General features: G+C 46.9%; 2 protein-coding genes across 2 annotated transcripts in view; both read left to right on the top strand.

Annotated features, from left to right (window-relative positions):
* LOC142466893 (uncharacterized) overlaps positions 1 to 15,081 on the top strand; it is a 659,285-nt gene that overhangs the window by 274,538 nt on the left and 369,666 nt on the right.
* Positions 1 to 15,081, top strand: part of EDEM2 (ER degradation enhancing alpha-mannosidase like protein 2) — a 42,155-nt gene that overhangs the window by 13,132 nt on the left and 13,942 nt on the right. Inside the window, exons 5-7 of the mRNA XM_075572487.1 lie at positions 569 to 694; positions 3,303 to 3,514; positions 7,388 to 7,529. Of these exons, the coding sequence (XP_075428602.1) occupies positions 569 to 694; positions 3,303 to 3,514; positions 7,388 to 7,529 (480 nt within the window). The remainder of the gene's footprint in view (positions 1 to 568; positions 695 to 3,302; positions 3,515 to 7,387; positions 7,530 to 15,081) is intronic.

The following is a 15,081-nucleotide window of genomic DNA, read 5'->3' as shown; positions in this document are numbered from 1 at the left end:
TCCTTTGAGTGCCGGGGCATCTTAATGGGGGAGATGGAGCTTGTCACTTGGTCATCCTCTAGCCCACTTCTTTAAAACCTCAGGCCCTATTAGATCCTCGTCTTTCTCTCCTATTTCGGATAACCTCACGTGTATCCCAAGCACGCGTGAATTCCCTTATTGTAGTAACCTCTACCACCTCTGCTGGGAGGCTATTCCACGCGTCCATCACCCTTTCCATGAAAAAGTACATCCTCGTATCTCCCCTAAGCCTCCAACTTCACCGAATTAGCTTGTGTTCTAGCTCGGGGATGGCCAACTCCAGTCACTCAAGGGCCAACAATGATTGAGCCAACAATGCTGAAGCAGGGATACCCTTTAAAACCTGACCTGTTGGTGGCCCCTGAGAACTGGAGTTGGCCACCCCCTGTTCCAGCTCGTCTCTTTATCTGTAATATGCTTCCCTCCGGCACCTTGTACGATCCCTTCGTATATTTAGTTGTTTCCCCCAATGTCCCCCTCTCCCTTCTATCCTTCCCCCTTCTGGTTTTGGGGGATTTGCACTAAAGATCCTGTTCCCGTTTTGCAGTGGTGGGGGGCCTCCTGTCTGCTCACCTCCTCTCCAAGAGAGCCGGCATGGACCTGGAACCAGGCTGGCCCTGCGCCGGTCCCCTACTGAGAATGGCAGAAGATGCAGCCCGGAAACTCCTTCCAGGTCAGCAGCGACAAAGCGGCCGTCTGTGTACTAACGATTTTATTTAAACCTTTGTGTACGCCCATTTATTTATTTATTTTTAGCGCTAACAAGTCAGACAAACCTTCCTAAAATGTGTTGTACGTACAGATGTGGCAAACCCAAAGGTTTACGCGCCCGGGGTCATGACAAGCGACACCCGGACAGATTAAGGCTGCGGCGTCTGATCCGGAAGCATGGACCCCCGCCCCGCAGCGCAATCGCAGCAGACACTGTCCCCAGCGTTGCGGCTGTTTTGCTTCTTTGCGGCCGCGACGCTGGGAACAGCGAGTCCCGCTACATGTGTATGAAGATGGTTATGGGACTTGAAACGTACAAGGCAAAATTGGTTGTTTAAAATGTGTTTTGACGCGTTGCTCCCGGAGTCGCCAACGCACGATCGCCGCATCGCGCCCAAATCGGTGAAACCTGTCATTGCGTCATGTTGAATACTGGTTCATTAGAAAAGAAAACAGAATGATTTGTATTTTTTTTATTTCTAACTAGTTTTTGTGAATAAAAGTGTCAAAAATATTTTTAATTGCCCTACTGTGAAAATAATACATAATTCTGAACCCAGATAATGAAACCTCAGTGCTGCGCCAAATACATTTCTAGATTGATACAGAGCAACGTCGTTCTGTGTCGTAGTAAGACTTGGGGGCCTGTTCTAGAAGCTCCGATGGTGCCGGTGCCAAGCGCGCGGTTCAGAAGCCACGGAATGAAATGTGAGGGGAAAAAACTATTTTCTATTGCAAATCACATCCTCTAAACCGCGTCTAAAAAAAGGTGACAAACCGCATTGTTCAACGGCCAAACCGCTGGGATTGTACGCGCTTTGGAAGCGGAATGACCCGATGTGCTAACGCCGTCCCCGGTCTGACTGATGGGTCTCGCTCTCTCGGCCAAACCCATGTTTCAGGCTCTGGATGGAACTTGTGACGCCAATCTCGCTACCTCTGAGGTGGCGTGACAAAAATGGGAGGTTTTTAGGTGCGGGTTGTGGAACGGTGCTACGAGAATAGCAGTTTTAGTTAAAAATAAATAAATTGCTTCCGAACCGCTTTTAAAAGAGTCTTTTAGATCAGGATTGGACACGTGGGAATGGCTGGCAGAATAGCCAAGCGTGCCGATCCCATCAGAAAGCGCACTTTACAAGCGGTTTGTCATGCTTCGCAGCCACTAGAATATGCCACTAAGAGTTTTGTTACGGTTGAACGTGGCAGACAATTTTGATGTTCTTTCTCCATTTTTTTGGCGGTCCACAAAATTGTTCTTGTTTTATTACATCCCTTTAGCATCTGTGCGCCCAGCGCTGGCCATTAGTGTGCGCCCAGCGCTGGCCATTAGTGTGCGCCCAGCGAGGGCCATTAGTGTGCGCCCAGCGCTGGCCATTAGTGTGCGCCCAGCGCTGGCCGTTAGTGTGCGCCCAGCGCTGGCCGTTAGTGTGCGCCCAGCGCTGGCCGTTAGTGTGCGCCCGGGTGTCCATGCTTCTGTATCGGACCCCTCACAGCGTTAATACCCCGGCGGGGGGTGGTCACACGACTGGTGCTAGAAACCATGAATCTTGCTACATCGGTAGCTGATTCTGACAAGCCACCCCACTGGGTCAGAACCTCTGCAATGAACCTCTTATCAGTCTTATCATTTAGAACCTTCTTCTCTGGTTAAGACCCAAGTTTATCCAAGTGGTGCTAATCTTAAACACCCCTTAAAGCCCATTCCAGTGAACGATCTTTGAAGGGGCAGTTCCACCGATATGTAACTGTTTGCAAACGCCCTTATTACATCGGAGATTTGGTGAAGACTGTAAAAGCCTTCCAAAGGCTTAATACGATAACTTTTAGTTGGCCAACATATAGTACATGGCAATATAACCTTTTCAAACCTCATGGAGTTCTTCTTCAGATGTGGCAGAAAGACAGATGTAACCTTTTAGAGGGAAGTGTACGTATCCATGGATGCATAGAACTGGTTTTTTTTTTTAGTTTTTTTTTGTGAAGGAACCCTATAATAATATTGTGAAATTCTGCGGAACCCCAATCCTCTCTAATAGTTTTCTGACATTGGATGCATTGTAAGAAACCCCAACCCTCTCTAATAGTTTTCTGACATTGGATGCATTGTAAGAAACCCCAACCCTCTCTAATAGCGCGTCTGAGATCAGATGCATTGTAAGGAACCCCAACCCTCTCTAATAGCGCGTCTGAGATCAGATGCATTGTAAGGAACCCCAACCCTCTCTAATAGCGCGTCTGAGATCAGATGCATTGTAAGGAACCCCAACTCTCTCTAATAGCGCGTCTGAGATCAGATGCATTGTAAGGAACCCCAGCTCTCTCTAATAGCGCGTCTGAGATCAGATGCATTGTAAGGAACCCCAACCCTCTCTAATAGCGCGTCTGAGATCAGATGCATTGTAAGTTCTTCTCTATTTGGTACAATTTTCAAAAATTGCAGGGAACCTTTTAAGGATGTCTTGGGAACCCAAGATTTCCTACGAACCCCTGTTAAAAAAAAAAAAAAAAACACACTGGCATAAAATAACTGTGACATATATGTATGTTATTTCCCATCCTTTCATCTGTAGCTTTTGACACACCTACTGGGATGCCTTACGGGACGATCAACCTACTGAATGGCGTGAACCCTACGGAAACCCCAGTGACCTGCACGGCCGGGATAGGGACCTACATCATTGAGTTTGCCTGCCTGAGCCGCCTGACGGGAGATCCTGTGTTTGAGAGGGCAGCGAGGAAAGCCCTAAAAGGATTATGGGAGAGTCGCTCGGAGCTGGGACTGGTGAGGGGAGCACACCTCATGTCATTAGATGTTGCCGTTGGACGTTAGGGCCGGTGAAGTTCACCTGTCGGAATACCCCGTTCAATGTTTATTCAGATCCACAAATATGCATGTCATGTCAGACGATCTGCTTAACCATTTCTCTGCCAGAGGGGTAACGTGGCAGGCACATCTGGGAGCGAAGAATAGGCAAATGGTTCAGATCTTAAAAATACAAATCGTTCTGTTGTAGGGTATTATGGTGTTTTATGGAGTATTATGCACTAAAACCATATTTGAAAGGGTCTGTGCCTTCGAGGCGCAAAGTGTACTAATGGCAGTGACCTGTTTAAGGGGTCAGTCCCTCCTAGGGGCAAAGTGGTGTAGTAATGGCCTTTTCTGATTAAAATCTGACACTGTCAGAATAAATCTGTTTATTTTCCAGTTTTCATAATCAGCATAGTGAAGGCGGGCAGGGTGTTCCACAGAATAAAGAGAGGAGGGGGGGGGGGGGGGATATTAGATAAATTGTATGCATACATATATTGAACATTATGAACAACAGTGTGTAGACTTAGTTTATACATCTTTCCAAAAATACAAGGGGGGGAATGAAGATGATAAAGGGGGGGTGGTGAGAGAAGTATGGTGCGAGAATAGTTAAGAAGCTTGGGTGGAGGGGAGGTGGGTGGGGTAAGAGGTCACTAATAGTCGGGCTGCTGGAGGTATTTGTCACAACCTAACCTCATCTACACTTGTTGATTGTGCAAATCTAGACAGCCAGGGATGCCGCACCTTCTCGAATTTGGGCATGGAGTCGTTCAGATATACAGTCTGCTTTTCCATACTCGTAGTTTCCCAGGTAGTATTTTTAATTAGTGTTAGGGAGGGGATCGATTTTGCATTTTCTAGTTATTCGGCGTCTGGTAGCTGCTGTGAGATGGGTGATCAGTCCTAGACACATCTGGGAAGGGTCTTCCCAAGAAGACGCTCCATGGATCTCGTGGGATATTGATGTTAAGAATCTGTGAAGTTAGTCTCATTATAAACAAAAACAGAAAAGCCAGCGCAACGTACAAAGTGACACAACATACTGTATAGTATAATACTTCAGGGATAATCTGCTCATGAGTAAGAGTTGTTTAGTTAAACCCTTTGGCCAAAGCGTTATAAGCCTGCAGCCAACATCAAGGCATGACCAGTATGCAGGTCCTAACACTACCTGGTAAAATTCTCATGTACCTCTCTTTTCTGCTCGAGGGGGAGAGACCATACTGGGTCTGTGATGCACAGGGACATGATAACAACTGTTAATTGGAAAGTGGGGCGGGGCGAGCTTTAAACCTTGGTGAGGAGGGGCCACACCTCCAAACAACAACAGTTGCAACAACCCAGCAAGCTCCAGAACCCCAAAACCCACCCTCACATCATATATACAGCATATATATTAGTTTCAAAAAGCAGTGCTACGGAGCGTCGCAAAATATACAAAGTGACACAACATATAGTTCAATACTTCAGTGCTAATCTGCTCATGGGTAAGGGTCATTTAGTTAAACCCTTTGGCCAAAGGCCTTCGTCCAATTATAGTTTTCCAGAGAGGGGTAATTTTTGAGCAGGACCACCAGATGTGAAGCAATGGGCCCTCCTGTCCGCATTCCCACCAACATCTATCAGAGCAGGAAGGGGGCATATGGTGTAGTTTGGTAGGGGTTAGGTACCAGCGGTACATTAGTTTATAGGAGTTTTCTTTAGCTAATGTATTGGTAGAGGTATTTCATACTAATTCCCATACTGAATGTCGGACCAGTCGTCTATGTCCAACTCCTGATTTAGGTCTCTTTCCTATAGGGTCATATAGCTGTCCTTTGAGTCATTAGACTTGAGTAATCGCATCTGATATACTGTAGATGTTATGCCTCGGAAATGCGAAGTCGAGTAGCGCAGGTCCTCAATGGTGGTTTTACTGTAGGTCTAATAGGGCTGTGTGATTCTACAAAGTGTTTAATTTGTCTGTAATATTATACTAGAAAGTAGTTATGAGACATGTTATAATTACTATTGAAACATTTGCAAAGTTTTACAATGATCCCCTTCCAGGAAATCTTGGATGGTCGTCACCCCAAACCTCTCCCATCTGGTGAATGCCTCTGTGCGCATGCCTGGTGGGAATGGGGGTTAAAAAAAAATTGGGGTCATAGAAGATATGGATGGGGAGAGTTGGTATTTTAATTTTGGTTTGGTCCCATATTTCGCACATATGACGAACTATAGGGTGATTTAGAGAGATTTGGTGGTCTGGTTTTAGACATTGAGAGAGTCTCTGAGTCTTTACGGTTTACAGACCCATGGCCTCTATGCCAGCCCAGCGTCTGTTTCCTGGGTCATTGTGCCAGTGGATTAGTTTGCCTATTTGTGCTTCTTTTGTAGTATTTGATTTAGATTTGTGACTCCCAAACCTCCCATTGTGTTGGGCTGCTGTAGTATACAGTTCTTTATTCTCGGAGGCTTGTGATTCCATATGTTTTTATTAAATTCCTTCTGGAGTTTGGTGAGGTCGTAATTTTGGGATCTTAATTGCTACAGTAGTAAGTGGAAATAGTGGAGAATCTTTGGGAGGGTGGTCATTTTGAGGGCAGGTAGGCATCTGAACCATGATTAGTTTTAGCCTCTCCAGTCCGATAGGAGCCCCAGAATCTTCTTGTAAAGTTGGGAAAAGTTCCTTTTATACAGTGTGCTGTATTGGGAAGTGATGAATCCCAGGTATTTAAAATGGGAGTCGCAGCACGTGAAGTCAAAGTTCAGCTTCAGCAATTTTGCAGTTTTGGGGGGCTAGATTTAAGCCTAAAGCCGTGGATTTGATTCCATTTATTTTTAAATTAAATACTTCGCCAAAATTTATGAGACCTTTTATACAGGTTGGGAAGCGACGTTAAGGGATTATTAAGGGTTAGGACGATGTGATCTGCGAATAATTCCATCTTTTATTGCTTTTGGTCTATTGTGATTCCAGATAGATCGGCATTTGCTCTAATTCTATTAGCCAACGGTTCCATTGATAGGGCAAAGATAAGGGGGATAGAGGGCATCCCTGTCTAGTCCCCTGTTGTTACTTTAGCTGTGGGGTTCGAATATAAAGCTTTTACCCCCCATAAGAAATTTAGGGCCGAAATATTGTTTCTATAGAACTTAGAAAAACAAAATCCCAGCTCAACTGATCAAAAGCCTTTTCAGCATCTAAACTGATGGTTTTTTTTCTTTTCGTTTATATGATGTACTGTATGACATTTACCAATCTCCTTGTGTTGTCCAATGCTTGTCGGTAAGGGACGAACCCCACCAGGTCTGGGTATACCAAGTCAGCGATATAGGTGTTCAGCTTGTTAGCCAGGACTTCAGCATATATCTTCAAGTCGCTGTTAACAAGGAGATTTGATTAAAGCTGGCACACGTCTTGTTATCTTTTTAAGTCGGTATGTAAACACGTAGAGCTGAGAATTAGGAGGGGGTTTGCTTTCTTCTGGCTGCTCCTTCTTGTCTGATCACTGTGTGTTCTACATGACATGAGTTGCACAGGCAGAGCCTTGACCCTTTCTCCCCCACCCTCATCCTTACTGGCTCTCTGATAGGGACACAATGGGGTAAGGGCAAAGCAAACACTTGATTGGCAAACCCTCCCCCACTGAGACGCCTCTAAGAAATTAAATGTGTAATTAAAGTCCCAAACACTTAAATCAGCATAATTTTTGCTATTATCACAGCTAGAGGTTTGTTTGCTGTCCGGCTGTGTGGGATTGCCCTTCTAAATGGTTGATTGGAGGTTTCTTAGTTTGCTGGTTACATAGTTGTTTAATAAAACCTTCTTAACCCTTCAATGTCTTCTTCATTTCACAGGTGGGCAACCATATAGATGTTATGACTTCCAAGTGGGTCGCCCAGGATGCCGGTATAGGGGCTGGCGTAGACTCGTACTTCGAGTACCTTGTAAAAGGCGCCATTCTGCTACAGGATGAAGAACTTATGTCAATGTTTTTGGGTAAGCAATAAGTCCCCCGGGGCCCACTGTGACAGCTACACATTGAAGGGGTCAGTCCCTCCTAGGGACAAAGTGTACTAATGGCAGTGACAGGGTTAAGGGGTCAGTCCCTCCTAGGGACAAAGTGTACTAATGGCAGTGACAGGGTTAAGGGGTCAGTCCCTCCTAGGGGCAAAGTGTACTAATGGCAGTGACATGGTTAATGGGCCAGTCCCTGCTAGGGGCAAAGTGTACTAATGGCAGTGACATGGTTAAGGGGTCAGTCCCTCCTAGTTGCAAAGTGTACTAATGGCAGTGACAGGGTTAAGGGGTCAGTCCCTCCTAGGGGCAAAGTGTACTAATGGCAGTGACATGGTTAAGGGGTCAGTCCCTCCTAGGGGCAAAGTGTACTAATGGCAGTGACATGGTTAAGGGGTCAGTCCCTCCTAGTTGCAAAGTGTACTAATGGCAGAGACGGGGTTAAGGGGTCAGTCCCTCCTAGGGGCAAAGTGTACTAATGTCAGTGACATGGTTAAGGGGTCAGTCCCTCCTAGGGGCAAAGTGTACTAATGTCAGTGACATGGTTAAGGGGTCAGTCCCTCCTAGGGGCAAAGTGTACTAATGGCAGTGACATGGTTAAGGGGTCAGTCCCTCCTAGGGGCAAAGTGTACTAATGGCAGTGACATGGTTATGGGGTCAGTCCCACCTAGGGGCAAAGTGTACTAATGGTAGTGGCATGGTTAAGGGGTCAGTCCCTCCTAGGGGCAAAGTGTACTAATGGCAGTGACATGGTTAAGGGGTCAGTCCCTCCTAGGGGCAAAGTGTACTAATGGCAGTGACATGGTTAAGGGGTCAGTCCCTCCTAGTTGCAAAGTGTACTAATGGCAGTGACATGGTTAAGGGGTCAGTCCCTCCTAGGGGCAAAGTGTACTAATGGCAGTGACATGGTTAAGGGGTCAGTCCCTCCTAGTTGCAAAGTGTACTAATGGCAGTGACGGGGTTAAGGGGTCAGTCCCTCCTAGGGGCAAAGTGTACTAATGTCAGTGACATGGTTAAGGGGTCAGTCCCTCCTAGGGGCAAAGTGTACTAATGTCAGTGACATGGTTAAGGGGTCAGTCCCTCCTAGGGGCAAAGTGTACTAATGGCAGTGACATGGTTAAGGGGTCAGTCCCTCCTAGGGGCAAAGTGTACTAATGGCAGTGACATGGTTAAGGGGTCAGTCCCTCCTAGGGGCAAAGTGTACTAATGGCAGTGACATGGTTATGGGGTCAGTCCCACCTAGGGGCAAAGTGTACTAATGGCAGTGGCATGGTTAAGGGGTCAGTCCCTCCTAGGGGCAAAGTGTACTAATGGCAGTGACATGGTTAAGGGGTCAGTCCCTCCTAGTTGCAAAGTGTACTAATGGCAGTGACAGGGTTAAGGGGTCAGTCCCTCCTAGGGGCAAAGTGTACTAATGGCAGTGACATGGTTAAGGGGTCAGTCCCTCCTAGGGGCAAAGTGTACTAATGGCAGTGACATGGTTAAGGGGTCAGTCCCTCCTAGGGGCAAAGTGTACTAATGGCAGTGACATGGTTATGGGGTCAGTCCCACCTAGGGGCAAAGTGTACTAATGGTAGTGGCATGGTTAAGGGGTCAGTCCCTCCTAGGGGCAAAGTGTACTAATGGCAGTGACATGGTTAAGGGGTCAGTCCCTCCTAGGGGCAAAGTGTACTAATGGCAGTGACATGGTTAAGGGGTCAGTCCCTCCTAGGGGCAAAGTGTACTAATGGCAGTGACATGGTTAAGGGGTCAGTCCCTCCTAGTTGCAAAGTGTACTAATGGCAGTGACATGGTTAAGGGGTCAGTCCCTCCTAGGGGCAAAGTGTACTAATGGCAGTGACATGGTTAAGGGGTCAGTCCCTCCTAGTTGCAAAGTGTACTAATGGCAGTGACGGGGTTAAGGGGTCAGTCCCTCCTAGGGGCAAAGTGTACTAATGTCAGTGACATGGTTAAGGGGTCAGTCCCTCCTAGGGGCAAAGTGTACTAATGTCAGTGACATGGTTAAGGGGTCAGTCCCTCCTAGGGGCAAAGTGTACTAATGGCAGTGACATGGTTAAGGGGTCAGTCCCTCCTAGGGGCAAAGTGTACTAATGGCAGTGACATGGTTAAGGGGTCAGTCCCTCCTAGGGGCAAAGTGTACTAATGGCAGTGACATGGTTATGGGGTCAGTCCCACCTAGGGGCAAAGTGTACTAATGGCAGTGGCATGGTTAAGGGGTCAGTCCCTCCTAGGGGCAAAGTGTACTAATGGCAGTGACATGGTTAAGGGGTCAGTCCCTCCTAGTTGCAAAGTGTACTAATGGCAGTGACAGGGTTAAGGGGTCAGTCCCTCCTAGGGGCAAAGTGTACTAATGGCAGTGACATGGTTATGGGGTCAGTCCCACCTAGGGTCAAAGTGTACTAATGGCAGTGACATGGTTAAGGGGTCAGTCCCTCCTAGGGGCAAAGTGTACTAATGGCAGTGACATGGTTATGGGGTCAGTCTCTCCTAGAGACAAAGTGTACTAATGGCAGTGACATGGTTAAGGGGTCAGTCCCTCCTAGGGGCAAAGTGTACTAATGGCAGTGACATGGTTAAGGGGTCAGTCCCTCCTAGGGGCAAAGTGTACTAATGGCAGTGACATGGTTAAGGGGTCAGTCCCTCCTAGGGGCAAAGTGTACTAATGGCAGTGACATGGTTAAGGGGTCAGTCCCTCCTAGTTGCAAAGTGTACTAATGGCAGTGACAGGGTTAAGGGGTCAGTCCCTCCTAGGGGCAAAGTGTACTAATGGCAGTGACATGGTTAAGGGGTCAGTCCCTCCTAGGGGCAAAGTGTACAAATGGCAGTGACGTGGTTAAAGGGTTCAGTCCCTCCTCGGGGCAAAGTGTACTAATGGCAGTGACAGGGTTAAGGGGACAGTCCCTCCTAGGGGCAAAGTGTACTAATGGCAGTGACATGGTTAAGGGGTCAGTCTCCCCTAGGAACACAGTGTATTTATGGGTCAATCTGGGTGATTAATGCCTTTTTTTTTGTTATTTTTATTTTTTATACTGTAGCTCTATTATAATTCTTAGTGGTTTCCATTTTTACAGTATCACATTTAACAGCAAACATCTTTTGGCAAATAATAATAATATTTACACATAATATTGCACCAAATGGAAAAACATGGGGGAGGGGGGGGGAGAGATGGAGTAAACCTGGGGGGAGGGGAGGGGGAGGGAGGGAGGGTGTATGTCACCACATTTGCAAATATGTATAGTTTTATTCATGAATTCACTTACTCGAACAACAATTTTTTCTTTATATATTGGGTCCACACATATTGTTCCACTAGATTAAGTGCACAGCAACAACCCTCCCTCTCGACTTTTGTCCCCAATTCTACGAGTGCATATGTCTTTGTTAAAAACGGGTTCCCAGACTTTACAGAACCTAATCACAGTCTCCAAGGTAGCTTGTTGTGTTCTCCATGAGCATTACATGGGATAATTGTTCCCTGGTCTTTCTATATGTGGGAGGATTGGTCTGTCTCCAACACCTAGCAACTAGACATCTGGTATTGAGAATATGTACAATATTATTAGTTTTGTCTAATTTTTATTCATGCCTTCTATTGGTTTGTTTAGGAGTAGGAACCATGGATCTCTAGGTACCCTGACCCTAGTGGTGTCAAAAATAAATTCTATTATCGTCTCCCAGAGGGACTGGAGCTTAGGACAGTCTAGCCATATATGAGACAAGGATCATCCCTGTCCATATCCTCTCCAACATAATGGGGAAACATTTGGCTCAATCATATTCAATGTAATCTGAGTTATGTACCATCTGTAAAGCAATTTATATAGATTTTCTTTTATCAGAGTACAAGTGGAGCCTTTAGCCACGGCTTCCCAGATGTCTTGCCAATCTTCCCAGTCAAGTTCCTCACCTAGTTCTCTCTGGCAGGCCAACATGTATCTGTCTTTTTCTTGGGACCCAATGTGGCAAAATGATTAGTATAAAGATGTTATTTTAGTTTTTTTTTTGAAGAGCCTCTCTACACATTCCCTCATAGTGTGTGAGATCTGGGATGTTATCCCGGTCGGATTTTTCCTCTATAAAATGTCTGACTTGTAAAAATCTGTAAAATGTGCTTGGTCGGTCGTGTCGTTGTTCCAAATTTGGAAGGATTTCATTTTGAACTGTGAGAATAAATCTATAACCTTTTGAAATACCCCTAGTTCTCCAGTTATTTAAATAAATGTCATGGTATCCCGGGGTGAAGTTATGATTGTTCGCTAATGGGGTCATCAGAGAGATTTTCTCTGAGTTTCAGTTTGGTCTTGGAAATGTCCCATATAGTACGAGTGTCTCAGTATGAAATTATCTGATACTATCTTTGGCCGATCTTTCTTGTCTAGACAGATTATATCTGCCAATGGTACAGGAGAAGTTAAACTGGCTTCCAGCGCTACCCATCTTTTAGATGTTGCCTGGATGTGCCATTGCATCACCTGTCCCAGTTGAGCTGGTCTATACTAATTAAGAATATTCGGCAAGCCAAGACCACCAGATTCTTTTGGATGATACAATATATCTTCTTTTTTGATTAGGTTTTTTTTTATTATTACATATAAATTTAGTTAGTATTCCTTGGAAAGCAACCAGCTCCTGATGTGGGACACGAACCGGGAGAGTGTGAAACAAATATAAGAGATGTGGCAGAATATTCATTTTAACTGCCAAATACAACCCAACATCGAGATTGGATATGTACAGTAGACCATTGTCAGATTTCTTTCTCTAGTTTTTTTTTTGGGAAGAGGGGTGAAGTTGGATTTATACAATAGGTTGATGTCTTTCAGGAATTGGATGCCCAGGTATTTTAAAGATTTTGGGTCCCATTTAAAATTGAAATGAATCTTTATTAGCTTTGTCATTTGATGTGGCAGATTAATACTGTAGGCTTCTGATTTTGAATTAGGAATTTTAAATTCTGAGTAAGTACCGAATTCAGACAACATGCTGAAAAGATTGGGAAGGGACGTCAAGGGCTTGGTGATTGTTAATATTATGTCATCCTCAAATTAAGCTATTTTTAATTCTTCTTTCGCTATTTTGAACCTAGCGATATCTATGGAGTTTCTTATAAGACAACTAAGGGTCTCTATGGAGAGAGCAAAAATCAAAGGTGAAATGGGACACCCCTGTCTGGTCCCATTTGTTATAGGGAACTGGTCTGAGAGTTGCCCATTAATTGCTATAGATGCTATTGGTGATACATATAGGGCCCTTACCCCCTCCATAGAAACTGTGCCCAGCCCTAATGCCTCTAGGTATTAAGCATAAAATGCCAATCTAATTTACAGTATCAAAGGCTTTTTCCACATATAGGCTTAAGACCGCCAGCAGCAACCTTAGCTATTTGCATAATGTCAGCTAGTCGCCTGGTGTTGTCAGAGGCTTGCCTACCACTAATAACGCTCACTTGATCGGATGAATTATTTTAGGCATGATTGATTTTAACCTGTTGGCCAAAACCTTGGCATAGATTTTTATATCCGAGTCGAGCAGGAAGATGGGGCGGTGGGTGTCACAATTAAAGGGGTCTCTTCCTTCTCTGTGTATCACTACTATAGTAGCCTGGGACATTTCTTTTGAGGGGCTTGCTCCCTGTAGGAATGTGTTAAATAATTTTGTTAGGTGAGGGACGAGTATTGCGCAACATTTGTTATAGTAGTTATTGGAAAAGCCACCTGGCGCAGGTGTTCCTCATTTTTCAATGTTTTAATAACTTCTGTAATCGGGACTTCAATCTACTGTAGATGGCTTGTGAAGGACGAGGACACATCTGAGTGTTTGTGTTTTTCTGGGTTTTTTTTGGACAGATTATAAAGGGTTTCATAGTATTGTCTAAACTCGGCTCCTATGCATTCTTTGCCAAAGTACCCACAGGTTCCGAAACGCGTCGGAGTGATCGCAGAGGTGATGTGCCTTTTTAATACATTTCCCTTTTTTACGGCTATCTTTGTCCAGCTTCCTTATTAGCGATTTTTGCAGTTCTCCGCCATTTTTTTCTTTTCTGATATCCTTAAACTCTGCTCCCATCAGGGTCGGATCATGTATTTCTTGCCCTACTTTGTTATGCATTGAAAATATTTGGGAGCTTGTATTTTTTTTTTTTAATTTATCTTCTTATACTATATTAGTGAAAGCACTGTATGCATGCCTGCCTGCCTGGATGTCCGGTGTCCCTAGGGGAAATCTGATTGGTCCCTTGGCCCGCCCCCGCACACCTCTCATTGGCCTGAGGCGGAGTGACGGGCCAAAGGACACACAGGGACACACACAGGGACACACACAGGGACACACACAGGGACACACACAGGGACACACACAGGGACACACACAGGGACACACACAGGGACACACACAGGGACACACACAGGGACACACACAGGGACACACGGACACACGGACACACAGGGACACACGGACACACAGGGACACACGGACACACACACACACGGACACACAGGGACACACGGACACACACAGGGACACACACACACGGACACACAGGGACACACGGACACACACAGGGACACACACACACGGACACACAGGGACACACGGACACACACAGGGACACACACACACACAGGGACACACACACACAGGGACACACACACACACACAGGGACACACACACACACACAGGGACACACACACACACACAGGGACACACACACACACAGGGACACACACACACACACAGGGACACACACACACACAGGGACACACACACACACACAGGGACACACACACACACAGGGACACACACACACACACAGGGACACACACACACACAGGGACACACACACACACACACACACACAGGGACACACACACACAGTAGGGGGGGTGTGTACATTAGCAGCATGTATAACCCGGGGGGTGGGGCTCACATACCCGCCGGTCCCGGAGCCTCCGCCTCTTCCTCCCCGAACATCAGCCTCCACACCCGCGCGCGCCTCCTCCTCTCCCCGTGTTTCCCGCGCTTTCAGCCCCCCCCCCCCCCCCGGCGCCGCTACAGTCAGCGGAGGAGCGAGTGCCCGGGACACAGCGGGGGAGCGGCCACAACAAGCGGCCTCCCGCCTCAGATCCACGTGGGAGCTTCCGGACGGCTGAGTGAGCGGCCTTCACCTCCCCTCACCCCCCTTCACCCACCCCTCACCTCCCCTCACCCACCTTCACCTCCCCTCCACCCCCTCCCCCCCCCCGGCGCCGCTACAGTCAGCGGGGGAGCGAGCGCCCGGGACACAGCGGGGGAGCGGCCACAACAAGCTGCCTCCCGCCTCAGATCCACGTGGGACCTGCCGGACGGGTGAGGGAGCTGCCGGACGGGTGAGGGAGCTGCCGGACGGGTGAGGGAGCTGCCGGACGGGTGAGTGAGCGGCCGGACAGGTGAGTGAGCGGCCGGACAGGTGAGTGAGCGGCCGGACGGGTGAGGGAGCGGCCTTCACCCCCCTTCACCTCCCCTCCACCCCCCCCCCCCTTCACCTCCCCTTCA

This window comes from Ascaphus truei, chromosome 15 (genome assembly GCF_040206685.1).
Source record: "Ascaphus truei isolate aAscTru1 chromosome 15, aAscTru1.hap1, whole genome shotgun sequence".
Classification (NCBI taxonomy): domain Eukaryota; kingdom Metazoa; phylum Chordata; class Amphibia; order Anura; family Ascaphidae; genus Ascaphus; species Ascaphus truei.
The sequence above is the reverse complement of the archived record's forward strand: the minus strand, read 5'-3'. Positions and strand labels throughout refer to the sequence as shown.